General features: G+C 40.7%; 1 protein-coding gene across 1 annotated transcript; it reads right to left on the reverse strand.

The window, feature by feature from the left end:
• LOC135469197 (tetraspanin-5-like) lies at nucleotides 1–27,463 on the reverse strand. Its single transcript, XM_064747744.1, has 7 exons — nucleotides 27,061–27,463; nucleotides 11,766–11,954; nucleotides 8,521–8,709; nucleotides 7,323–7,466; nucleotides 5,617–5,667; nucleotides 3,868–3,981; nucleotides 1–3,334 (listed from the first exon to the last, which is right to left on the reverse strand). The coding sequence occupies exons 1-7, from the start codon at nucleotides 27,127–27,129 to the stop codon at nucleotides 3,260–3,262; spliced, it is 831 nt and encodes a 276-aa protein (XP_064603814.1). The 5' UTR covers nucleotides 27,130–27,463; the 3' UTR covers nucleotides 1–3,259.
• Nucleotides 27,464–27,769: the final 306 nt, after the last annotated feature.

Here is a 27,769-nt window from a genome sequence, read left to right on the forward strand (position 1 = left end):
TGTTTCAAATATAAAAGTTTATTTCATTCATGTAGTTGCATACCTACATATCACAATAAATTTTGTATATTATATAAAGGACATCAGGGCCTTTATAATAAGTGATTTCAAAGAGTAATAAAAGTATTATACATCTGAACAGATAACACGTTCTTCGGTACGTGCTAAAGTGGAATGGATTACATTTTACAAGAAATATATTGCAAGTCCATCGTTAAACCGACAGAAATAGGGATTCCCATATTGATGTAATCGAGGCACTGGAATAGATGCGTAGATGAGAGTTTCTTTTTGTTTTGTTTCTTTTTTTCACAATTAAATCTAAACTCAAGGGTTTGTAAATATACAATCAGTATAAATACTGAGACATCATCTAAATATGAAGAGTACCACTGGAGTAACGAATTGGAGATGTAAATCGCCTTCGTCATTTACTGAACTTCTCGGGCAGACTCATCATCATGGAATAAAAATAAAATCAGAATAAAGAACGAAGAATAAAACTTTATAATCCTGACAGAAAAAAAATTGCTTGAGCAAGATGAAAAAAAAAACAAGAAAATAAGATGACGCGCAATTGATACAAAAATTCAGCCCTTTATCCAACCAGAGAATAGCAGACAACATGGATGAACATATCTGTGGAGCAATTTACAAGATTCGCCGCCCTTAGAGGGTAAGCGTTATCGATCTAAAATTAAGACAGTGAAACCATATGACATTTATACAGTTTAACTAAAGAAATATAAATCTATAACAAACCGGATGTATACACCTAAATACACGTCTACAAATAAATCAATGTATATTAATTAATTATTATACTGTTTTATTATTACAAAACAAACCACACAGTAAAAGAAACCCATTCAGTAAAACAAGCTGAAGCACCACAACGTTAAGAATACTTTTTAGTTGTTATAGTTTGAGCTTTTCAAGCGCATAATGCTGTTCCCGTGAGTTTATACATACACGGCGAGACAGTACAATCTACGGCATAGAAGCAATATCAACTGCAGCGTTTAGCTTCGTTTTAGAAGAAAATATTTAGATAGAAGATATTTTAGGCTAGAGATTAAGACGACACGTGTTTCCTGCATCGGGCTATAGGGTATATTGTACGTGACTTGAAGCCTACACGTGTTTCTTGCATCGGGATATAGGGTATATTGTATGCGAGTTGAAGGCTACACGCGATTCCTGCATCGGGTTATAGGGTATACTGTATGTGAGTTGAAGCCTACTTGTGTTTTCTGCATATGGATATAGGTTATATTGTACGTGACTTGAAGGCTACACGTGTTTCTTGCATCGGGATATAGGGTATATTGTACGAGAGTTGAAGGCTACACGTGTTTCCTGTATCGGGGTCTTGGGTATATGGTATGTAAGTTGAAGGCTACACGTGTTTCCTGCGTTGGGCTATAGGATATATTGGACGTGAGTTGAAGGCTACACATGTTTCTTGCATCGGGATATAGGGGATATTGTACGTGAGTTGAACGCTACACGTGTTTCCTGCATCGGGATATAGGGTAGAGGACCGTTAAACATCATACAGGTGCTTCCTGTACTGAGACAAAAGGTATTAGGGGAAAAGCAGAAATACAAGAGACAGAAACACTAGAATGAATGTAATTATTAGATTGACTATTAACAGTTTTAGCTCAAGAACTAAATTAGACCCTTTATGGTTCATCAATAAAACATATGAACAACCAAATAAAAAAATTAAATTAATTAAAAACACAAACAAATAATAAAACTTAAAAATTGTGGTCAACTGGTTTAAGATAACTTAAAACTGGACTACCTTAAGAACTAGAGACAACATTAATTCGCAAGTGTAAGACAAAACACGCAAAAACACTACTAAATGTTACTTACACTTTAAACTTTCTCATATATCAACCATGTCTATAAAATATACTGGACGAAAAGAACTTGCTCTTAATTTACGGTTTCATCTTTTGCACATACTGAGCTGCTCATTATGAAGAAACATTTATGCCGTGAAGTGATAGTAAGTAACCGGAGTGCTTGCAGACAGACATGCTGTAAGGCTCTCAGTGGCACTGAATCGAGTGATGCCAGGTTTTTGGACAAGGCTATACTACTGTAGAATGGCGGAATTCCCCCAATTTCACAGCGTTCCACGTATAAGTGGTTTTCTGCATATAGGTATATTTACACAAAACACGTGTGTAGGTTAACTGCAAAAGGCACTAGGTTTACATGCATACATTTACCAACATATAGAATGAATTTGAAATCATCTAGGATTTTTGCGGATATAGCCAACAATCATTTTCACAACGTAAATTTGTTTCAGAGTGTAACATAGACCAAACTAAACGTAATACTCCCATGCATACTTGACAAAATCGTTGAAGCAAAATATTATAACTTTTACCTTATCTTACATTGATTACCTCCTAACTGTTCACAAGCTACGGAGACAACTAGAATGCAGAATGGAACAGTATGCCCCTGAACAGACTCATTCAAGGGCGCGCAACTAGTTAGCTTTGGAAATTATATGCAGTCCTTACTAAGTTGCACCACACTTCATGGTTAAAAGTGCTTAAAAGTTTGGAAGTGTAGCTTCAAATAGCTCTCTGGTGTAAAAACAGAATTACACCAGAAATAAGAGAGTAGGGAAGGCCTTGAAATCTGTACATGATACACTTTGGACGAGGCCAACGTCTGATGACGTCTATCACGGCGAAGACTTATTTGAGCGGTGTTGTGAGGTTGAGATGATACATGGGATAGTTCTGGGATTCAGTGGATACATGAAGTTGCTTTCCATGGGATATATGGATAAACAAAGTTCCAACCTATAGAATCCTCAGTCCTCAGAATTACCCTCTGAACAATTCAGTGAGGCGTAATGCTGACAAAATTAGCACCGTCACTATATAGGCGATAGTGATTCAAAATTAAAGTAAGTGTCTGTACATTTCAATCAAAATATAGGCATACTGCATAGTTGTTTCAATGGGATTGGGAGATTTGATCTAAATGTTTAGCTCTTTTAGGTCTGGTGAGTACGTTTTCGGACAAAGCAGAGAAAACCTTGAAGTGAGTGTTCCTGAAATGTCACAGAGAGCAAATACTCAGGAATTAGACTGATTCAGTGTTTTTTCAAACACCGTTTCACCGTCAACAGAATGAAATACTGATAAAATCAAAATCTTGTGACGCTACATAAAAATTGTTGTAGGGACAAGTATCATTTCCAACTTGTGCGCTAACATCATCTCCGTTTCCACATTGACTTTTGGGCGCTGATTTGGTCGTCGAAATTCCTCGTCAAGCAAATGAGGACAACCTAAATAAACAATAATTAAAAATACGACTAGGTTAAAACTTATTTAATTATGTAATGTATATCCGTTAGTCCGATAGCAGCAAGACACAAATTTGGTTTATATCTTGTAAACAGTTTTACTGAGATTGATTATGAGGTTTGTTACTGAACGCACCTGTTACTGAGGTTGGTTAAGTGTTTTGCTTCTGCACTCACTCGTTGCTGAGGTTGGTTACGAGTTTTGCTTCTGTATTCACCTGTTGTTGAGGTTAGTTACGTTTTTGTTTCTCTACTCACCTGTTACTGAGGTTGGTTATGAATTTTGTTTCTGCACTAACCTCAGACAGAGGTTGGTTATGAGTTTTGTGTCTGCACTAACCTGTTGCACTAACCCGAGCTGAGGTTGGTTACAAGTTCTGCTTCTGCATTCACCTGTTGCTGAGGTTGGTTATGTTTTTGTTTCTGTTCTCACGTATTACTGAGGTTGGTTATGGATTTTGTTTCTGCACTCACCTGTTACTGAGGTTGGTTATAAGATTTATATTTGCACTCACCTGTGGTAGAAGGATGCCAAGCGCTATTCCACCTACTACCAGCGCATGCGCCTCTATCCACGTGCCCAGTGCCTTAATACATCCGTCCGTGTAAATAGTGTTTCCTATCTTGGACTGAAAGGTGTTCAAAAGGTAATGCATTGCATCAGCTGTTACATGTAACTATACTCGCCAAAAGGTAATGCATTGTGTCGACTGTTACAGGTAACTGTACTCGCCAAAGGCGTGCGCGTGGAGCGCTAATAGTAAGCTATAAATTAATAGACTGCAATTTAAATCTTGAAACAATTTGAAGAAATAAATACACTGGCGAGATAATGTATACAGACAAAGCATATTAAACAACCAATGTACAGTTTTCTAGCGAACGTCTGCGAACGTTCAAGTAAGTAAGAGAGAAATCAAGAAGACATCTAAAATATGGGAATACCTTTATCAAAAAAACATAGGCCTTAAGAGAACCATACAGCTGAATCGTCGGCCATGACAGGTCGGCAGAAACCCAGTGTATAGCTAGGCCACATCCACTCTTTTGAAATCCCCATAATAAGCTTATCCCTGTGATAAGCTACGCCTCTATTAAACCATATTCAAACGCTTGGCCCCTTTAGTGATGAGCTACTCCACTATTTAAACCATATTCAAACGCCTGGCCCCTTTAGTGATAAGCTACTCCACTATTTAAACCATATTCAAACTCCTGGCCCCTTTAGTGATAAGCTACTCCACTATTTAAACCATATTCAAACGCCTGGCCCCTTTAGTGATAAGCTACTCCACTATTTAAACCATATTCAAACGCCTGACCCCTTTGGTGATAAGCAACTCCTCTATTAAGCCAGAATCAAACGCCTGACCCCTTTAGTTATGAGCTACTCAGGAGTAGCTGGCCCCTTTAGTGATAAGCTACTCCACTATTTAAACCATATTCAAACGCCTGACTAATTTGGTGATAAGCAACTCCTCTATTAAGCCAGAATCAAACGCCTGACCCCTTTAGTTATGAGCTACTCAGGAGTAGCTGGCCCTTTTAGTGATAAGCTACTCCACTTTTTAAACCATATTCAAACGCCTGAACCCTTTAGTGATAAGCAACTCCTCTATTAAGCCAGAATCAAACGCCTGACCACTTTAGTGATAAGCTACTCCTCTATTTAAGCCAGATTCAAACGCCTGACCACTTTGGTGATAAGCTACTCCTCTATTAAGCCAGAATCAAACGCCTGACCCCTTTAGTTATGAGCTACTCAGGAGTAGCTGGCCCCTTTAGTGATAAGCTACTCCTCTATTTAAGCCAGATTCAAACGCCTGACCCCTTTGGTGATAAGCAACTCCTCTATTAAGCCAGATTCAAACGCCTGACCCCTTTAGTTATGAGCTACTCAGGAGTAGCTGGCCCCTTTTGTGATAAGCTACGCCTCTATTTAAGCCAGATTTAAACGCCTGGCCCCTTTGGTGATAAGCTCCTCCTTTTTAAAAGCTAGATTCTAGATTTCAGTGATAAGCTTTTTGTCTATTTAAGCTATCAGTGAAAGTCAAATGGTATTAGGCTACGCGAAAGAGAACTGTGTAGGAACATAAAGTTCCCAACAAGACCACATCTATGATTCAGTTATGCAGCCTAGGTAACTGATGTCACCTACTGCAACTTCTAGTAGCTTTGTCCTGAATATTTTTGGAACTAGCTGCTTTCTTGATAACACTTGTTCTTTTGGCATTAGATGTGTTTTTGGTATCAGGTATACTTACAGATTCCTGCTTCAGGGCATTTGCACCACACTGGAGATTTATGAGATCCCCCTAAAATGACGACAGGTACACACTTATATACACGTTATGCGCAATCTGGTTAAAACATACAGCACTGGCCTCACCAACATAAAGCACTGGCCTCACCAACATAAAGCACTGGCCTCACCAACGTAAAGCACTGGCCTCACCAACATAAAGCACTGGCCTCACAAACATACAGCACTGGCCTCACCAACATACTGCACTGGCCTCACAAACATACAGCACTGGCCTCACCAACATAAAGCACTGGCCTCACAAACATACAGCACTGGCCTCACCAACATACTGCACTGGCCTCACAAACATACAGCACTGGCCTCACAAACATACAGCACTGGCCTCACAAACATACGACACTGGCCTCATCCACATACAGCAATGGCCTCACAAACACACAACACTGGCTTCACCAACATACTGCACTGGCCTCACAAACATACAGCACTGGCTTCACCAACATACTGCACTGGCCTCACAAACATACGACACTGGCCTCATCCATATACAGCACTGGCCTCACAAACATACAGCACTGGCCTCATCCACATACAGCACTGGCCTCACAAACATACAGCACTGGCCTCACAAACATACGACACTGGCTTCACCAACATACTGCACTGGCCTCACAAACATACAGCACTGGCCTCACAAACATACAGCACTGGCCTCACAAACATACTGCACTGGCCTCATCCACATACAGCACTGGCCTCACAAACATACAGCACTGGCCTCACAAACATACAGCACTGGCCTCATCCACATACAGCACTGGCCTCACAAACATACAACACTGGCCTCACAAACATACGACACTGGCCTCATCCACATACAACACTGGCCTCACAAACATACAGCACTGGCCTCATCCACATACAGCACTGGCCTCACAAACATACAGAACTTACTAATACAACACTTCTGACTTGCATACGGCAGATTCGGTGTCATTAGTTTATTCATCAAACAAATTTTACCAAACTTTATCCTCTTCCATAAACAACAGTTGGTGTTTAATTACTGCGAATGAATGCGTTTTATACCTCGAAATGAGGCTACTGGAAAGATTTACAGATAATTAAGTGTTGAATCGAGGACACAACATCAGTTATTTATTTATTTATTTATTTATTTATCTGAATGTTGCTGAACACCCTACTCAAGATTTTTTTACCAGAGCAATAGAGGTTAATTTTATGTGTGGAGGAAACGGGATTGTGCGGCGTAAATCACTGACCTGTCGTTACTGACGGTTATTCACACCTTAGTGGAGGGGTGAGTGAGTGAGTGAGTGAGTGAGTGAGTGAGTGAGTGAGTGCTTGGGGTTTAACGTCCTACTTTACAATTTTTCAGTCATATGATAACGAAGGGGTTTTTATAGTGTATGTAATGTTCCTCCTTGTTGCAGGACGGATTTCCACCGCTCTTTTATCTAGTGCTGCTTCATTGATACGACTTACCGAAGGCAAGTAAGCTATTATACTGATACGTGTCAACCAGTCGTTACACTATCCCCTTCATGCTGAACGACCATACTGGAGGAAGACAAGTGGTTTTCAACGAAGATTAGACTGTACAGACGGTTTGGGGTGACGCTTTGCATCGCCCAAGCCGCTTTAACGTTTAAAAAACGGCGTTTGAACTGAGGGTATACTTACGGCTTTTCTAATACAACAAGATGGTGGAACGGAGCAGCTCTCTGACGACACGATCACTGACTTGTCATCCGTGCAGTTAAAATAAATATTTTTATTCCAATCCTTGTAGCCTTCATCAGTATTTGACAGACCACAGCACTGCAGCTGAAAAGAAACAACGGGACATTTCGGTCACATACCACTGGCAAGTTTGACTGCACACACCATGGCTTGGTATTTTCTCACATGAAATACACTGTGGCTCACATATCTTTGATGGGATTTTCTCACTGAACATACACTGTGGACAACATTTTTACTGTTCTATACAATATTCGCACATGAAATACATAGATGCTTACATTTTTTGTCTTTTCGAATATGTTCATTTTACACAGATGCCCATGCATCATCACTGTAATATCGCATATTCACACATACATTTTGCACTGTTTTTGTGGCATACATATGTAAAATAAATAGGGGCCCACATATTTCATGTTTTATAGTATTTTCGCAAATGAAATACACAGGGCACTTCTTCTACTGACTTCATCTAAGTGTATGTCATTTTCGAACATAAAATACTGTTTTGGCATATTCGCACATAAAATGCATCTTTACTGTTCTGTGGCACATTTGAACATAAAAAGCTTATAGCTGGTGTGTAATTTTAAGTACTATAAATACCGGAAGCGTTGTCTTTGAACGCATTCTAGCTTTTGATTGGTCATGACTGAACAGACGAGAAAGCTTTGTGGACAAAGCGCCTTTGACAGGCGTTTGGCAACAGGTAACCCTAACATTCCATGTATTACATCTAAACACTTACCTCATTCTTTATTACGCATAAACTCTTATCAATTTCTGTATTACATCTAAACACTTACCCCATTCTGTATAACTCTTAATACTCCCTGTATTACATCTAAAAATTTACCTCATTCTACATTAGATAACTCTTAGGATTCCGTGTATTACATCTGACACTCACCTCACAGTTTATTACATAACTCTTAACATTCCCCGTATTACATATAAACACTTCACTCATTCTGTTCAACACATAAACTCTTAACATTCCCCGTATTACATATAAACACTTCACTCGTTCTGTTCAACACATAAACTCTTAACATTCCCTGTATTACATATAAACGATTACCTCAGCCTGCATTACTGATAACCTAACATTCCCCTTATTACATCTGACACTTACCCCTTCTTGTATCGTATCTATTAGGTCTTTCATATCATCGTCGTCTCTATACTTAACGATGGCGTCGTTGAAGGTTTTTTCTGGGAAGAGTTGAAGCTTTGTTCTGGCATCAGGGACATAGTAAAACACAAACAAAAGGACAGCCAGGACAATCTCTCCCAGCAAGATGGTGGATAAAGTATAGTGGTACTGAGAACGACAGAAACAAACCAACATTTCTTTTACCATTCTTGATAATATAATTCACGTAATAAAGTTCCCCTTCCGAGGGCATTTGTCATGTCAGAGCGCGAGTGATTCAGCAGACTCGCTCAGGCATATCTGACGCTGCAAGGTACTTAGATTGAAGATTTAAATTAAATTAAGCTTAAATGTATTTATGGTTCAGGAGTTATTATGTTAATCTTGCATATGTATAGACAATAGATATGTTGGGTTCCCCAAACACGTGAGTACTTTAGTATACTGTTCGTCTCGAAAATGTTTTTTGATGGTTTCTTGTACTAACCAGTAAATTAAAACTAGGAAGGAATCAAAACGGTAACTACTTTCAAAGAAAATTAATTTCTGCATCCAACTGAATATCATTGTAACACAACGATATTATCGGTAATTTTTTTTTCAGTAATCTTGAGTACGGCGTAAAAACACCAATCAAATAAATAAATAACTCTTTTTTTTCAAGCATGTATAACACACGGTTGTAGGCCAGATATGTTTAGCAATCGTCTTAATACTGTTGCAGAAAGGTACATAAAAACTCAAAGTGCAATGTTTCAAGTCCTGTCTAAAATACTTATATGAAGAGAGACCAAACAGGGCCTGATTAAAACACGTTAAGACACCAAATAGTTGTGTAGTATAGAGATTGTAGAGGGCATGATAGGACTGCTCTGAATAAAGAATCTGATAAGAAAAGCGACCCGGAAGTCTCATCGTCACGACATAAAGCTCACTGCCAAAGATAAACATATATTAAACAGAGTGCAGGTAAAGAAACGCGGCTATTCATAGATTCGTATACACCTAAAGGTATGACTAAGCTGTGTGTGGCTCACCTACATGAAAGCTTTGTGCTATCAGAGCCCGTGTTTACACATCGTGATTGTGGCGTAAATTGTACACAAGTAGGCCTACTCCTGTCGGGTTATGCCTGATAACCAGTCTACCTGTATTACATACACAGATAGTCGAGTATCGCCCGTACAATGCCATCGGGCAGACAACTAACACAGAGTTACACCATTACAATGTTCATTTTGAGTGATCATGTGTTTGTATGTATCATTACAAAGTATTCATCTGTTATATCTAGCCCTGAAAAGCACGAGAGCTGTAGACGTTGTAGAGGCTATACAGATGTAGCCGTATATAAGGTCAGGTTAACACTATGGAGCATTCAGACCAAGCATTTATCTACGTTAGTATATCACTTGGTTACTGTTCACATATGTCAAATTCATGAAAGTAACCTGACATCTATACATCTATGAAAGCTTTGGTCTACTCGTATGTGTGTAATCAATAATAAAAAAGCAATTTTCTTAGTTATCAAATAAAATGTCTGGTTTGTTTGTTTGAGCCTTTATGTCAGTATTCCCTATTCAGCAAACTAGTTTTATCGTGTGAGGTTGGATTATTCCTTTCTCTTGTCATGTGTCAGTGTTCAGTCATTCAGCAGCTACATGTCGCATTCCCATAGTGCAGGCGTACCAGCCGGGGTATACTAGGAAGCTATGATAAAGGGATACCCCTCAAATACGCATGTTTTGCGTCCATTATTTCAGCAGCGCATATCATGTTTGAAAGCAATGAAAACAACGGTAAAAACATGATAAGCCATCGGATATATAGTATATCCTTTAGTCATCGTGACGATGCTTGTGCAATAAATTGTAACATTTTCATTTATGGTTCTGTTTTAATTCTGTATAAGAATATTGTTTAATTTGACATTGTTTGGTTGAGAACAAATCTATATCATCATGCTATCCAAAGCTGTCCGATTGCTGCTGTTAAAGACGATAGCTTTTGATCTGACATCTGCACATTCTATTTTAAATTGAAGATAAGACAGCATGTTAACATTATCACGGGTACAGTCTTTCTCACGTGACCACAACACGTTTTCACAGTTTACCACGGTAAACAGATTATTAGGAAAAGAGCATTCTGTTCTCTACACGTTTCATTTTGTATTCTGAATAAAAACTGTTTTTTAATACAAAACATGTTTTAACAAATTAATCGAAGACCAAATCCAAACGATTATCTGGAATCTGCATGCATGCGTAGTATATATAGGCTGTTATATAGGCTGTTATATGGCGTCTGTTACAGTGTAACAATACAAAATAGAACGGGTGATTGCCAGCATGTGTCACGTGTGTTGAGTTAGCCAATCATCACAACATTCACGTGTTCTCTAGTTACAACACTGCACTACGCTGTGTCAAGAGCAAGAAACGCAGCTACATGTACATGAGCGCGTCCGTCAGCACTAGACTGGGGTTTTTTTTAGGGAGTTTTGAATCACGTGACTGATCAGCATGACGACTTATGTCATCTATGGCGACTTGGCCTTTCAGCGCACGGAGATATTAGATAATGGAAATTAGGCTTGGGTCATATAAAACCTGATCTTCAGGAGTCTAGCCTCGAATGACTGGGCGGGGTTCGGTTTACTTTAGCGAGTCACACTTTCACCGTTAAGTCGCTCAGTGCACATATCTAATATAGTGATGTGTACATTAGTGAAGAATGTGTCGCCCGAAGTAGACAAGCGCACTCTCAATTTGTTTGACATATCCGCACTGATTCACAAACAATGCTTCAATTGTATGCACCCTTGCAGGTGAAAGTATTTATGCCAACCCCTCGTGTTCAGACATAACAACGAGAAGCGAGCATTGCCGTGACACACATACAGGTACCACAAACACATCGCCGCTTCATCTACAGGTGAGAAGCTATCAACACGTGTGGAGCTACCAACACGTGCGGAGCTACCAACGCGTGCGGAGCTATCAACAAGTGTGGAGCTATCAACACGTGTGAAGTGAAAATACATTTCAATCACATTTCAAGCCAGTTGTAACTGACAATTTTCAACTAAATATGTCCGATCCAGTTGGCTAAAGTGAGCAAATTTTTTCACAATTTGGTATAATAGAGCTTTAGAATTTTTGCCCCAGTGAGTGGCTGTAAATATGTAAAGGCTATATCTGTTTAGAGCGCTTACTTACAATTTTCAGAAGTATTTGGTTTTCCCGGAGGGCGCCCATGCCGCCGACCATGGCGAGGAAGACGGTGACAGAACCAGTGAGGCACATGACACAGGACGGGTCGAGGAAGAAATCCAAGGCATCCCTCACCTCCTTCTGCTTCTCGTTCAGTACCCATGCACCGATGATCATCAGGCCCAGGCCGGCCAGCTGCCCACAAAACACACTAACATTAAATACATCCTAAACGCAGCACAAATAACAATACCTTATCTAACTGGGCTTTAAAACGAATCCAAGCATCAGTGTTTGGTTAATTACACAAACGACTGTTGGCCATGGTGTCGTGGGATAAGCACAGTGAGAATACAGTATTCCGTCAGTCCCCACTGTCAGTCATTTTATCAAAAGACAGTTGGCCATGGTGTCATGGGATAAGCCCAGTGTGACCATGTACAGTATACAGCATCCTCTCAGTCCCCACTGTCAGTCATTTTATCAAAAGACAGTTGGCCATGGTGTCATGGGATAAGCCCAGTGTGACCATGTACAGTATACAGCATTCCCTCAGTCCCCACTGTCAGTCATTTTATCAAAAGGACAGTTGGCCATGGTGTCATGGGATAAGCCCAGTGTGACCATGTACAGTATACAGCATTCCGTTAGTCCCAACTGCCAGTCACTTTATCAAAGGACAGTTGGCCATGGTGTCATGGGATAAGCCCAGTGTGACCATGTACAGTATACAGCATTCCCTTAGTACCCACTGCCAGTCACTTTATCAAAGGACAGTTGGCCATGGTGTCATGGGATAAGCCCAGTGTGACCATATACAGTATACAGCATTCCCTCAGTCGCCACTGCCAGTCACTTTATCAAAGGACAGTTGGCCATGGTGTCATGGGATAAGCCCAGTGTGACCATGTACAGTATACAGCATTCCCTTAGTACCCACTCCCAGTCACTTTATCAAAGGACAGTTGGCCATGGTGTCGTGGGATAAGCCCAATGTGACCATGTACAGTATACAGCATTCCCTCAGTCGCCACTGCCAGCCATTTTATCGAAAGACAGTTGGCCATGGTGTCATGGAATAAGCCCACTGTGACCATGTACAGCATACAGCATTCCCTCAGTCCCCACTGCCAGTCACTTTATCAAAGGACAGTTGGCCTTGGTGTCATGGGATAAGCCCAGTGTGACCATGTACAGTATACAGCATTCCCTCAGTCCCCACTGCCAGTCATTTTATCAAAAGGACTTGGCCATGGTGTCATGGGATAAGCCCAATGTGACCATGTACAGTATACAGCATTCCCTCAGTCGCCACTGCCAGTCATTTTATCAAAGGACAGTTGGCCATGGTGTCATGGGATAAGCCCAGTGTGACCATGTACAGTATACAGCATTCCCTCAGTCCCCACTGTCAGTCATTTTATCAAAAGGACAGTTGGCCATGGTGTCATGGGATAAGCCCAGTGTGACCATGTACAGTATACAGCATTCCGTTAGTCCCAACTGCCAGTCACTTTATCAAAGGACAGTTGGCCATGGTGTCATGGGATAAGCCCAGTGTGACCATGTACAGTATACAGCATTCCCTTAGTACCCACTGCCAGTCACTTTATCAAAGGACAGTTGGCCATGGTGTCATAGGATAAGTCCAGTGTGACCATATACAGTATACAGCATTCCCTCAGTCGCCACTGCCAGTCACTTTATCAAAGGACAGTTGGCCATGGTGTCATGGGATAAGCCCAGTGTGACCATGTACAGTATACAGCATTCCCTTAGTACCCACTCCCAGTCACTTTATCAAAGGACAGTTGGCCATGGTGTCGTGGGATAAGCCCAATGTGACCATGTACAGTATACAGCATTCCCTCAGTCGCCACTGCCAGCCATTTTATCGAAAGACAGTTGGCCATGGTGTCATGGAATAAGCCCACTGTGACCATGTACAGCATACAGCATTCCCTCAGTCCCCACTGCCAGTCACTTTATCAAAGGACAGTTGGCCTTGGTGTCATGGGATAAGCCCAGTGTGACCATGTACAGTATACAGCATTCCCTCAGTCCCCACTGCCAGTCATTTTATCAAAAGGACTTGGCCATGGTGTCATGGGATAAGCCCAATGTGACCATGTACAGTATACAGCATTCCCTCAGTCGCCACTGCCAGTCATTTTATCAAAGTACAGTTGGCCATGGTGTCATGGGATAAGCCCAGTGTGACCATGTACAGTATACAGCATTCCCTTAGTACCCACTGCCAGTCATTTTATCAAAAGACAGTTGGCCATGGTGTCGTGGGATAAGCCCAGCGTGACCATGTACAGTATACAGCATTCCCTTAGTACCCACTCCCAGTCACTTTATCAAAGGACAGTTGGCCATGGTGTCATGGGATAAGCCCAATGTGACCATGTACAGTATACAGCATTCCCTCAGTCGCCACTGCCAGTCACTTTATCAAAGGACAGTTGGCCATGGTGTCATGGGATAAGCCCAGTGTGACCATGTACAGTATACAGCATTCCCTTAGTACCCACTCCCAGTCACTTTATCAAAGGACAGTTGGCCATGGTGTCGTGGGATAAGCCCAGTGTGACCATGTACAGTATACAGCATTCCCTTAGTACCCACTGCCAGTCACTTTATCAAAAGACAGTTGGCCATGGTGTCGTGGGATAAGCCCAATGTGACCATGTACAGTATACAGCATTCCCTCAGTCCCCACTGTCAGTCATTTTATCGAAAGACAGTTGGCCATGGTGTCATGGAATAAGCCCACTGTGACCATGTACAGCATACAGCATTCCCTCAGTCCCCACTGCCAGTCACTTTATCAAAGGACAGTTGGCCTTGGTGTCATGGGATAAGCCCAGTGTGACCATGTACAGTATACAGCATTCCCTCAGTCCCCACTGCCAGTCATTTTATCAAAAGGACTTGGCCATGGTGTCATGGGATAAGCCCAATGTGACCATGTACAGTATACAGCATTCCCTCAGTCGCCACTGCCAGTCATTTTATCAAAGTACAGTTGGCCATGGTGTCATGGGATAAGCCCAGCGTGACCATGTACAGTATACAGCATTCCCTCAGTCGCCACTGCCAGTCATTTTACCAAAGTACAGTTGGCCATGGTGTCATGGGATAAGCCCAGTGTGACCATGTACAGTATACAGCATTCCCTCAGTCGCCACTGCCAGTCATTTTATCAAAGTTCAGTTGGCCATGATGTCATGGGATAAGCCCAATGTGACCATGTACAGTATACAGCATTCCCTTAGTACCCACTCCCAGTCACTTTATCAAAGGACAGTTGGCCATGGTGTCGTGGGATAAGCCCAATGTGACCATGTACAGTATACAGCATTCCCTTAGTACCCACTGCCAGTCACTTTATCAAAGGACAGTTGGCCATGGTGTCATGGGATAAGCCCAGTGTGACCATGTACAGTATACAGCATTCCCTCAGTCGCCACTGCCAGTCACTTTATCAAAGAACAGTTGGCCATGGTGTCATGGGATAAGCCCAGTGTGACCATGTACAGTATACAGCATTCCCTTAGTACCCACTGCCAGTCATTTTATCAAAAGACAGTTGGCCATGGTGTCGTGGGATAAGCCCAATGTGACCATGTACAGTATACAGCATTCTCTCAGTCCCCACTGTCAGTCATTTTATCAAAAGACAGTTGGCCATGGTGTCATGGAATAAGCCCAGTGTGACCATGTACAGTATACAGCATTCCCTCAGTCCCCACTGCCAGTCACTTTATCAAAGGACAGTTGGCCATGGTGTCATGGGATAAGCCCAATGTGACCATGTACAGTATACAGCATTCCCTCAGTCCCCACTGCCAGTCACTTTATCAAAGGACAGTTGGCCATGGTGTCATGGGATAAGCCCAGTGTATATAAGCAGAAGAAAACTGAGGTATTCATGGCTACTGCATACAAATTATAACTGAAAGTAAGACTCGAAATTATATAAAGGTTGATATGGAAGGAAATAGCAAACGTTTGCTTATGAATCACAAATATGTTTCACTTGAAATGAGGTGTGCAGGTGTAAATTTTGATAAGGAAGTCTATAGCAAAGGTAAAAGTTTGCACATGAATTTTAAGTAAGCCTCACCTGAAATAACTAAAGGTATCGAAGTGTAAATGATGATATACAAGGAAGTCTATATAAAAGTTAAATGTTGCATATAAATGAGAAAGTAGTTATGAAAATATAACACGCCGGTGTGCATAGGTTAATAAATTAAGAAAGAGTACGGTAAAACTAAGTGTATGGCATACAGGAAGTAGCACAACTGTAAATTCAAAACAATGCACTGAGCATTACACAAACTGGAAAAACTATCACTTAATATGTTCAGTTCTACTGATGTCTGGCTGTCATCATTTAGTTCACAAGCTATCTTTTTTAATATCAATAGTCTCTTTACAAATCAATTGTAAAGGATTAATCAAAACGTAAAGAGTTCCGTTCCACAGTGAATTATCATCGATGATGAAAGGACAAGTTCATGTCAAGGATCAGGCCATCATATATGGCGTTTCATTATACCAGTTCCAACAAAACCGTTGATTACACACTTCTCTAATCAGACATTATAGTATCAACTAGATGTGGACTACTGTAAGATGTTCTGTTAGTATATTTGTCCATTACAAAGAAATGATCTTTTATTACAACGGTTCAAAATAAGCTTTACCAGTGATCTTGTGTTGAGTGCAGTGTCCATAATTTTGTTCTTAGTTAGATGCAATTATTTCGATCACTTTGTTCAATTAAAACACAGCAGATAACAGATCTTGTACTTGTTTCAAAACTACCTTTAGCTCATATGTTCATTACATTATCCAATAAACAAGCCTTGTAGGAAGGATGCTACAAAGGTCCTTCATGTTTTTCGGAAGGCCATATAGTCTACAGCAGATTGTCCATGTATGCTGCTGTCGCATCTGGTCATACATTTCAACGCTCTCTCACCTTCCTTCCACAGTCCACTGTAATTTACACGGTTTTATGACAACATTGAATACGAGTAAACTTTGAATTTTACTTCATCTTAAAATAAAAATTTTGCTTTGCTGGATGGTAATATCAGATTTGCATAAGAACCAATCCGTTTCCATGGTCTGATTTCGTGCAAGATGACACATCTAGGCTATTTCTCAGATTTTTGAGGATTTGAATGTGCACAGCCCTTAGGAAATCGACTGCCACCAATGTCCAATAAACTTTACGCCACAAGAAATGTGAGTGTTTGATTTTTATAATTTATATGAGAAAGGCGATGATTTAAAAGCACTTTCCATTATTTATTTATTTATTTGATTGGTATTTTACGGCGTATAATATTTCACTTATGCGACGGAGGCCAGCATTATAGTGGGAGGAAACCGGCCAGAGCCCGGGGGAAACCCACGATCTTCTGGAGTTTGGTTCCCATAATAATTAATGTCACTTTCTCTGAAGGCAAGTGGTAAGTCAGTGCTTTCTGGCCAAATTTCAGCATTTTGATTTCTTGATTCCTGGGTTCATGACTATTTAGATTTATTTTCGGATAATTGAGGTTTTCGGTACATCCATGCAGTTCAAATTCTTCAGTCATGGTGTTCAAATTTACGTCCGTGTCTCTTATGGTCCCGTGTTCGTTACACGTACCGAAGTAATACATATCCGGAATAGAGTGTTTTAAAAACACCTCTTCAGTCTCCATGACACGAGTCTTTGTGAGGAATGTTTTGTAGAAGATACTGTTACGCATGTTCTCTTTCGTTGTAGACGTCATATTGACGCCAGGAGCGTCATTTACGCAGAATTAACTCGTGTTGGTGTTAGGAACCCGTCAGAAGACACGGTTTTAAAACAGGTGAGAAATCACGATGAAGTTTTTCAGGCTGTTGCCAATTTTCTCACTCACTGCTACAGATCCTAACACTTAAAATGTGTACTTAACGGTGTACCCAAGCATGTCTTGAAATGTTATCTATCGTTGCTTGAACATGCGTAATTTGTCAAGGGTCAAAGCCTAGCATTTTCTGTGGACTCAATGTGTTAACATTCCCCCTCTTTACTGTCCACGCGTGTATCCTTATACCATTGGTGTTCTTTACTATAGCTGTGTAAAGGCTTAGTTCTCTTGAGTACTGGACATTTATGTAAAGCAACCTCAATTGGCAGTTTACTTGGGAAAACAATTTATTCAACGTTTCGTTATTGGCGTGCATCATTCCACTTGGACCCCCCCCCCCTTTAAAAACACCTGTATTTCTTAGTAAAACCCGGATCAATACAACCTGGCAACTACGGCTTGTTTTCACAGCATTACATACCCTGTTGACCTATTCCTGTAGCGATGCATTATATTACATAGCGAGGCTTATATCACTTCTCTGTGACGGTGCATATATAGGGTTTTACGACGGCCTTTTCAGTGTCTAATGAGCTCTCGAACAGGTGAAAATGGCAGCTTTATCATGTCATGTTTAAATATCCAGAGCAGACGACTTTCCTTATCAGCATCGATCCTCGTAAAGATGTAAATTGAGATGTAAATAGTGTATATTTAGTGTACATTGTCGTATATTCTGCAGGAATTCTGTAGATATATCTGCAGCTGACTAGACAAGTGGACCGCGACGGGGGCGTGACCATTGAGGGGTCGTTACAGGCACTAGAAAATTACTTACTGGAGTGATAAGACGCCTAACCTAAGTACCATAGACGTGCATAGCTACAATAAATCACAGTAAAAAATGCTTTAGACGTTATCAAAATGAAACTCTATTACCCAAACCTTGAGGCACAGACTGAAATCTCAGCTAACTGGTCCACAGAGATTTACTACAATGGAATGCTAATAAACCTGTGAACTCTTTGAAGACGACTGTCATAAAGGAAGGTATTCATTTTCAGGAAGGTTCAAGAGGAACCATACAGAGGCAAATACAATATCCAGGTATAACCTTACATGTCTTTGCAATAAACTCACTGACGAATGGACTGCATACGAGAAGACCTAAGGAGACATAGGTCCAGGGCACATACAAATTTGACTAAAGAACTGAATGGTATCAAGGTATTCCTTCACTTCCACATTGACTGACAGCATTATCTGCTTAGGCCTATATAAGAACAAAACCTTCAGTTCTTAACTTCTAAAGACGTTTGGATGCCACCCATACAGTCACGCCAATAGTTTAGGTATAATGCCTATCTCCGGCTGAAATTCCCACGTATATTCAAATTGATTTTAGTAAATAAATCATTACCAAATGCGCTATAACGGACAAGGACGCCCCCAATACTTCACACCAAACTTGACTTTGCAATTAAAGATGTTTATGTTAACGTATCGAGGGGCTGATTATACTCTGGTATCACACCATTAAAATGCAAGTGATCTACATCTATTGCTTATGTACAGAGTACAGTCACAGAGTCTTACGTAGGGTATCAGTGTACTAGGGGAAGCTTCCAACATCCTAGACAGGGGCAGTTGTTCAGCACTCTGTCCTTCTGTATGAGGGAATTTTCTCTTTAAATGACGGCCCTATTTATAGCAAATGGTTGTCTTGCAATGGGAAAAGAACAATCAAGACTGGTTATGTCGGAACGATAAGGTGGTTGTCACATGTAGTCATCAGGAGTCTAAATGACTCAGTTCTGTTGTATTCATTGTTTCCCTACATACAGGTTGATTTCATCCATATACCGTTACTTATTAGTCATTTTGTCAGCCTTACTGACCCACAGGCGTCATATACTGCCACACATCTAAGCCACACACATCATATACTGTCTCACATCATCTACTGTCACACATCCATATACCGTTACTTATTAGTCATTTTGTCAGCCTTACTGACCCACAGACGTCATATACTGTCACACATCTAAGCCACACACATCATATACTGTCACACATCTAAGCCACACACATCATATACTGTCTCACACCTAAGCCACACACATCATATACTGTCTCACATCTAAGCCACACACATCATATACTATTACAGAGGTAAGCCACACACATCATATACTGTCACACATCTAAGCCACACACATCATATACTGTCACACATCTAAGCCACACACATCATATACTGTCACACATCTAAGCCACACACATCATATACTGTCTCACACCTAAGCCACACACATCATATACTGTCTCACATCTAAGCCACACACATCATATACAGTCACACATCTAAGCCACACACATCATATACTATTACAGAGCTAAGCCACACACATCATATACTGTCACACATCTAAGCCACACACATCATATACAGTCACACATCTAAGCCACACACATCATATACTGTCACAGAGCTAAGCCACACACATCATACACTGTCTCACATCATCTACTGTCACACATCCATATACCGTTACTAATTAGTCATTTTGTCAGCCTTACTGACCCACAGACGTCATATACTGTCACACATCTAAGCCACACACATCATATACTGTCACACATCTAAGCCACACACATCATATACTGTCACACATCTAAGTCACACACATCATATACTGTCTCACATCATCTACCGTCACACATCCATATACCGTTACTTATTAGTCATTTTGTCAGCCTTACTGACCCACAGACGTCATAGACTGTCACACATCTAAGCCACACACATCATATACTGTCACACATCTAAGCCACACACATCATATACTGTCACACATCTAAGCCACACACATCATACACTGTCACACATCTAAGCCACACACATCATATACTATTACAGAGCTAAGCCACACACATCATATACTGTCATACATCTAAGCCACACACATCACACACTGTCACACATCTAAGTCACACACATCATATATTGTCACAGAGCTAAGCCACACATATTATACACTGTCACACATCTAAGCCACACACATCATATACTGGCACACATCTAAGCCACACACATCATATACTGGCACACATCTAAGCCACACACATCATACACTGTCACACATCTATGTCACACACATCATATATTGTCACAGAGCTAAGCCACACACATCATATACTGTCACACATCTAAGCCACACACATCATATACTGTCACACACCTAAGCCACACACATTATACACTGTCACACATCTAAGCCACACACATCATATACTGTCACACATCTAAGCCACACACATCATACACTGGCACACATCTAAGCCACACACATACAGTGCTTATTAGACACACATAGGCCTACTGGTTATCGTGAGACCTGTACCTAAATATGTACAAAATGTTGTCATATTAGTGTAAACACAGACACAACTATTACAGTTATATAAACTACCCAAAATGACTTACAATTTCAGCCAAACATGGCAATTTTAGAGATATATAAATGCCATAAAGTATTATTTTAGTGCTGAGACTTACAGTTTTCGGGCAGGAAACCATCCTATACCTTCCAAACAAACTGTATAACAGGTGTATATATAATATCAATAGAACTCCCAGAACTGAGAAAAATTAGCAACTCAGTCACTGAGGATATTTTAAATCATTTAGGGTATATTGTCATAGATAGGGAGTACAGATCTACATACAGATCGCTGTCATATGCATATTTAGGATACAGACAAAAATACAGAGCTGTGTGAACAGAAGAACGGTTTAAAGTCAACAATGAAAAGGGACTACACACTAACGCAGATGCGCTGTGTTGCCTTCCACAATAACCTTTTGTGGCTTTACTGGCTTACGTCCCCAGTCAACCATTGGTGGGTATGTTTATCCCCTCACATTCCCCTTGAATCATTGGTGGGTATGTTTATCCCCTCACATTTCCCTCGAATCACTGTCAGGTATGTTTATCCCTTCACATTTCCCTTGAATCATTGGTGGGTATGTTTGTCCACTCACATTTCCCTTGAATCATTGGTGGGTATGTTTATCCCCTTACATTTCCCTTGAAACATTGGTGGGTATGTTTATCCCCTCACATTTCCCTTGAAACATTGGTGGGTATGTTTATCCTCTCACATTTCCCTTGAAACATTGGTGGGTATGTTTATCCCCTCACATTTCCCTTGAATCATTGGTGGGTATGTTTATCCTCTCACATTTCCCTTGAATCATTGGTGGGTATGTTTATCCTCTCACATTTCCCTTGAAACATTGGTGGGTATGTTTATCCCCTCACATTTCCCTTGAATCATTGGTGGGTATGTTTATCCCCTCACATTTCCCTTGAATCATTGGTGGGTATGTTTATCCGCTCACATTCCCTTTGAATCATTGGTTGACGTGTTTACTATATTTCATTTTCGGTAATTTCATTGTTTATTGTTTGCAAGTTTATTCACTCGCTTTTCCTCTCGTTATTCACTGATAGACATTTTCCCCCCAGTGATTCACTGACAGACATTCCATCAACGCCCCCCTCCCCATCCCATATTCACTGATGGACATGTTTTCTCCCCGTTGTTCACTTATGGGCATTCCCCATCGTTATTCACTGATGAACTTTTTTCCCCAGTTATCCACTGATAGACATTCCATCACCTCCCCGATATCCACTGATGGGCATGTTTAATGATTTTCATTCCCCATGATGCATATGTGGGCATGTTCGTTGCAAAATAAACTGACTCGGTGAGATTGTGCCAGCTGTATGACGGCCATTTGGGTCACGTGAGATAGAGTCTATCTGACAAATACTGTACACATGGGCCCAACTGATCAATGGCTCAGCTGTAAATATAGGCGCCTGTGTTCTTCTCTATTCTGTCATGGACGCCCCATCACTGCTTGATGCAGCTCTTCTAATGACTTCAAAGGACATTCTGCCGGCGTGTTTTGGTCGTCATTAAGCCTAATGTAGGTCAAGTATCAGGAGTTTCAAGGGCAGGTAACATCGAACATCAAACCGCTGTCATGTGCAAAGTCTAGAGACGACATGCGATAGCCTCACTTCGTGGTTCTGCATAGATAGGTGCTACTCTGATATGTACATGATATATACAGTAATGGTTGTGATGTATATGTATGAAAGTCAACATTTGCCGTGTATAAACATACCGCTGATTCACGCATAGGTACTTTGTGTGCTTCTTTGTTTATGTGTTTGTTTATGTGTTCTTTTTTAAGCTTTGCTTGCTTGCTTGCTTGCTTGCGTATGTAGGCCTGTTTACTAGTTTTAGTTTATTATAGACATACACATATAGACACACGTATACACATATGGACATACACATATAGACACACGTATACACATATGGACATACATACGCATATAGACATATATACGCATATAGACACACGCATACGTGTATATAGACAAGTACGTACATTAACAGCCATACACAGACACACGCAAACATATAGACATACATACACATCGATATAAATACACGTCGACACTCATAAACCACTAGGAAGATAAACTAGATGTATTTGTGAGATAAAAATGAAACAATCACGAGAGACTGTACGAAAAAAGAGCGTGTATGAACGAAAAAGTACAAAGACTTAAAATCAAAGCTTATTTAGATAGGTGCCAATACGAAGCTATAGGCAATAGGGCGCTATAGGCAATAGGGTGCGATAAGCAATAGGGTGTGATGGGCAATAGGGTGCTACAGGCAATACCGTGCGATAGGCGATACTGTGCTATAGGCAAGCTCACGGGAAGCTGGCTACTGTATTGTTTATTCTTTCTATATCCAAAATAAAAACAAAATATACAACGAATTTATTTACGAAAATACTACACCAAAATATCTTCTCCGTGTTATACTAAACTTCATTAATCTATGTGTGTGCTAGCAGGTTTATTATTGTTTTCATACAACAGCACCGTAGTTTCATTGCCTTATTACCTAAGTATTTGGAGTTATCAGTTAGATTGTTGTTAAGAAGATCGTCATTCAGTAGGCTACAGCCGTTCCTCATGCGACAGATGGCAATATTTTCAGATCTCGTTCCACAGTACAGACACGGAGGTGGTTTAGATATTTTTAAAAGCGCGATAACCTTCCTGCGGTACGACTCTGCATTGTGTACATTTCTCATGTTGGGCGACAAGAACTTCCAGTCGTATAAATAATTGTACGAGACAAAAGATTTCTGAAGAATCCCGTTTGACAAAGAAAATGTAAGTCAGCTGTCATCTGGGGCAAACCACGAGAAAATCTTTGGATACACGTATCACAAAAAATCTTGTGAAATAATTTTAGTCTGTGTATTTTCTGTCGCAATTTTAATTTCTTCAGTCCAGCCTTGATTTGCCTTAGGTTGGCAGGACAGCTTCCGGTGACAATTCATACTGTCCTGAGACACCCATGCTAGATATTCCAGTCTGAAAGCTGGAGTCTGTCAAATGACCCAAGATAACGAGCGCGATAAATGATGTATACACAGTTTCTAAGTTTATATGATCATTTATATTTTAAGACACAAAAAGGCGTATTTTAGCGGCCGTGTAGTTCTAATATTTTTAATGTACGTATTCCAAAAGCCGTCGTTTGATAAGGCAACATCTAGGTGCTTATGCGAAACTTCAAACCAGAATTAGTTTATCAATTCAAGTTTGAAGTTTCAAGTTACAAGATGGACTTTTACGTGAAGGTCTCTTATAACTGAGGTAGATCTAGTCAACAGTGAAAATGGAACTCAGAAGAGCATCTGTCTTATCGGGATTGAATTCGACAAGCCGAGATTTCCACCATTCTACATTTCGTTGCACTTCATGCAGAAGATTTGTGTCTGAACATTTCAAACCTCGTGAGATGCTGCACACACACACGTTTGTGATGCTGATAATTGTACTGCGCAGGTGGTATGTATGTATGTATGTACGTATGTACCTGCGTATGTATGTATGTATGTATGTATGTATGTACGTATGTATGTATTTATGTATTTATGTATGTATGTACCTACGTACGTATGTATGTATGTACCTATGTATGTATGTATGTACGTATGCATGTATGTAAGATTGGTGTCATACGGACACCGCAATATGCACAATAAACATATTTCATAAAATATGACAGTAAGCCTCGGTGCCGTACACCTTCAAACGCATCTGTAAATGTCACAATATACGCAGAAAAGTTGTGTTACAGTTGAACAAGTTTGAAAGAAAACCGTGTTGGTATTGTGAAAGACGACTTCAAAATGACGAAATAGGCCTACATACTTTAAAACGCCCGTCTGAAATACTTTCCTAACACAGCTTAACAAGGGAAGTACTGACCCTCCGGAAGGGTCACATTTGCTTCTTCCCATTGTCTGGGAAAGATTGCTTTTCTAAGAGAAAGACTGGGAAAGTATTGGCCAGGTTGGATTTACCGTCAGACTCACATCATATGTGTCTAACTATTTCGATGTGTCTATATTACTTAGGATCTCCAGTGTATCACCTGAGGTGTATTAGTGTCAGAAAGATGACTGTCATACTCGCCTTTTCACTCAGTGGTATTGCAGAGTCATTTATAAAGGATATTTTACAAATATTATCGTTCAAATGCTTTTTTATCACACGTAAAACTACCTTAGATAACAATAGGTGAGAAAACGTCTGTTGGTTGAATTGTAAATCTGTTTTGTAATTTCCCAACAAACTGTATACCCTCAGCTTTCAATTTGAGATTCGTTCGTCTTTTTTTTTTTTTTTAGTATAATCTAATTTAATCTTCTTGTTCAGAGTTGATCCAACGTTTGTCTTTACTGAAGCCCTGTATTGAGTCTGTACATTCAATCAGAATTATTTTGTGCCGTCTCCAATTATAGGCAATAACACAACTTACAACCAACAATGACCAAAGAAAGGCTAAAATATACGAAATAAACTGGGATTTCTCCTTTAACAAATCATTACGCATGCGTGTAACAATGTTATCCAGTCTACGGAATGATATCGAGAAGGCAATATAAACTTGCGTGACAACTCGGTGTTTGTAAGCCTACACATATACAAATGGAATTTGTCTGCATCAGCCAAGCGTTTCTTTCTCTGGCAAAAAAGCATATTTCTTCTCCTAGCACAGGTGTGGGGGGATTTTATCACCGGTATGTCATTCTGTCTGTATACACCGATATAACACTCTCTCATTATGTACAGGCGAGGATTTGGTCTTCATTTGTAACAAAACTTTGAACCTCGGACGTAAACCACTAAGATATGGCCGCTGGGGTCAGTGGTAGCTAGAGCACATATATATAACTCTAGGACTACATATGGCCTCTAGCATTTAGAAAGTGTTCTGTAGGCTGCGTAATGGTGAAGACTGTTCTAGCATTTAGAAAGTGTTCTGTACGCTGCGTAATGGTGAAGACTGTATAAATTAGCACCACGTACAGGAACATTGAGATCAGACATTGAGATCTGTATATGTTACACAATAACAAACTCCTGGAGTATCAATAGTTCCGGTCAGTCAGTATAGAGCCTAAATTTTACCGTTTTGTACAAGAACAACAATGCAAACATAAAATGCATCTTTAGGTCATATTTCATGTTTGAGATGAAAGTATTGAACACGATAACTTACAGATAAATGACTAGAATGTCCCTACACCATTAGAACTGTCTGTGCTGAATATGACTCACTGGTATTGCAGTCATCCAAGATTAGGCCTATACACAGACATATGGTATACATGCAAATGTGATTTATAAGAAGAGAATTACGACTGTGAGGAAGAGAGGACAGGGTCGTGGACAAAAGTAAGTGTCAGGGCATATGTTAGGGGTACCGTAAGGTACTATGGTAGTGGTGGGTGAAATGGCCTCTGCCTGGCGGGGGGTAGGGGAGGTGTATGGGCTTATGGTAGGAGTGGGTGTAGGGGCCTGTCATAATGGTTGGGGTTACGGCCTTGGCTGGGGTGAAAAGGTATGAGAAAATTGGTATAAATTAGCCGTAGGACTATCGGTGTATATCCGATAGAATCCCGCCATATGTGACTATACATAGCCAAGGCCTTGCAGTGTAACAGACATTCAGGAACTGAGGGGTGGGGATTATAACTGTGTGACGGCGTGATGGTCGCTCCTTAGGCCTACAGGTAACAAAACCTGCCCGTGATCACCTGTACCAGGCGTGGGGCAGCGAAGAGTGACGAATACAGGGAGTCCAGTCAATGCACGCATTACACAAGGGCCACATCTGTGAGGGCTACATACCTTATACGTACAGCTGTTTACAGCAGATAAAGCGAATATGAACATGTGACTCTACTCGGTTAGAAATTAAGTGACCAGTACCGTTGGAGTGTTTGTTGAAAGAGAATAACAACACAAACTTACCCAAAATATAAAATTGACAAAGAACAGAAAGTACTTGAGTATGGGGCTGATCACACGTCTAGCCGCCATTCTGACTGCGGTTGACCCCAAAACAATGGAAGGTAAAAATCCCGCACAGGTAGAGTAAGTTATAGGTAGACACACAGCCAGATAGCGCGGACTCGATCAGGCCCGGCTCACGTCATGGTAGTGTTATAGGGCTGTTCTGTGCATCCCATCAGTTCGTGGTGATCCCAAGTAATTCTCAATTGTATCCGGGACCTAACACGTCCGTTTTCTCCACGAACACTGTACACAAACCCACCTGTCTTCTCTGATTGGTGGAGTGGGCTTAGTACAGACTTCCACACACACTGGTTCTGCTTGCCTGACTGAGTAGGATAGCTTGTCTAACGGTAAATCCCGACTGTGCTCGCTGATCAGCTGGGTACACACATATAGGTCCGTGATATCAAACCTAAACGTTATCTAGGACAACGTGTCCTCGTGACTGCCTGATACGTTTGAAAATGGACTAATACTGATAAGACCGGGTATAATACAGGGTTGATGAGGTCGAGGCCAGTACAAGACTACAGTCAAGACCGGGACTAATACAGCCCTGATACGACCGGGACTAATACGGAGCTGACGAGACCGGGACTAAGACAGGTCTGATACGATGGGGACTAATACAGGGCTTATGAGACCGGGACTAATACTGGGATGA

This window comes from Liolophura sinensis, chromosome 6 (genome assembly GCF_032854445.1).
Source record: "Liolophura sinensis isolate JHLJ2023 chromosome 6, CUHK_Ljap_v2, whole genome shotgun sequence".
NCBI classification, from domain to species: domain Eukaryota; kingdom Metazoa; phylum Mollusca; class Polyplacophora; order Chitonida; family Chitonidae; genus Liolophura; species Liolophura sinensis.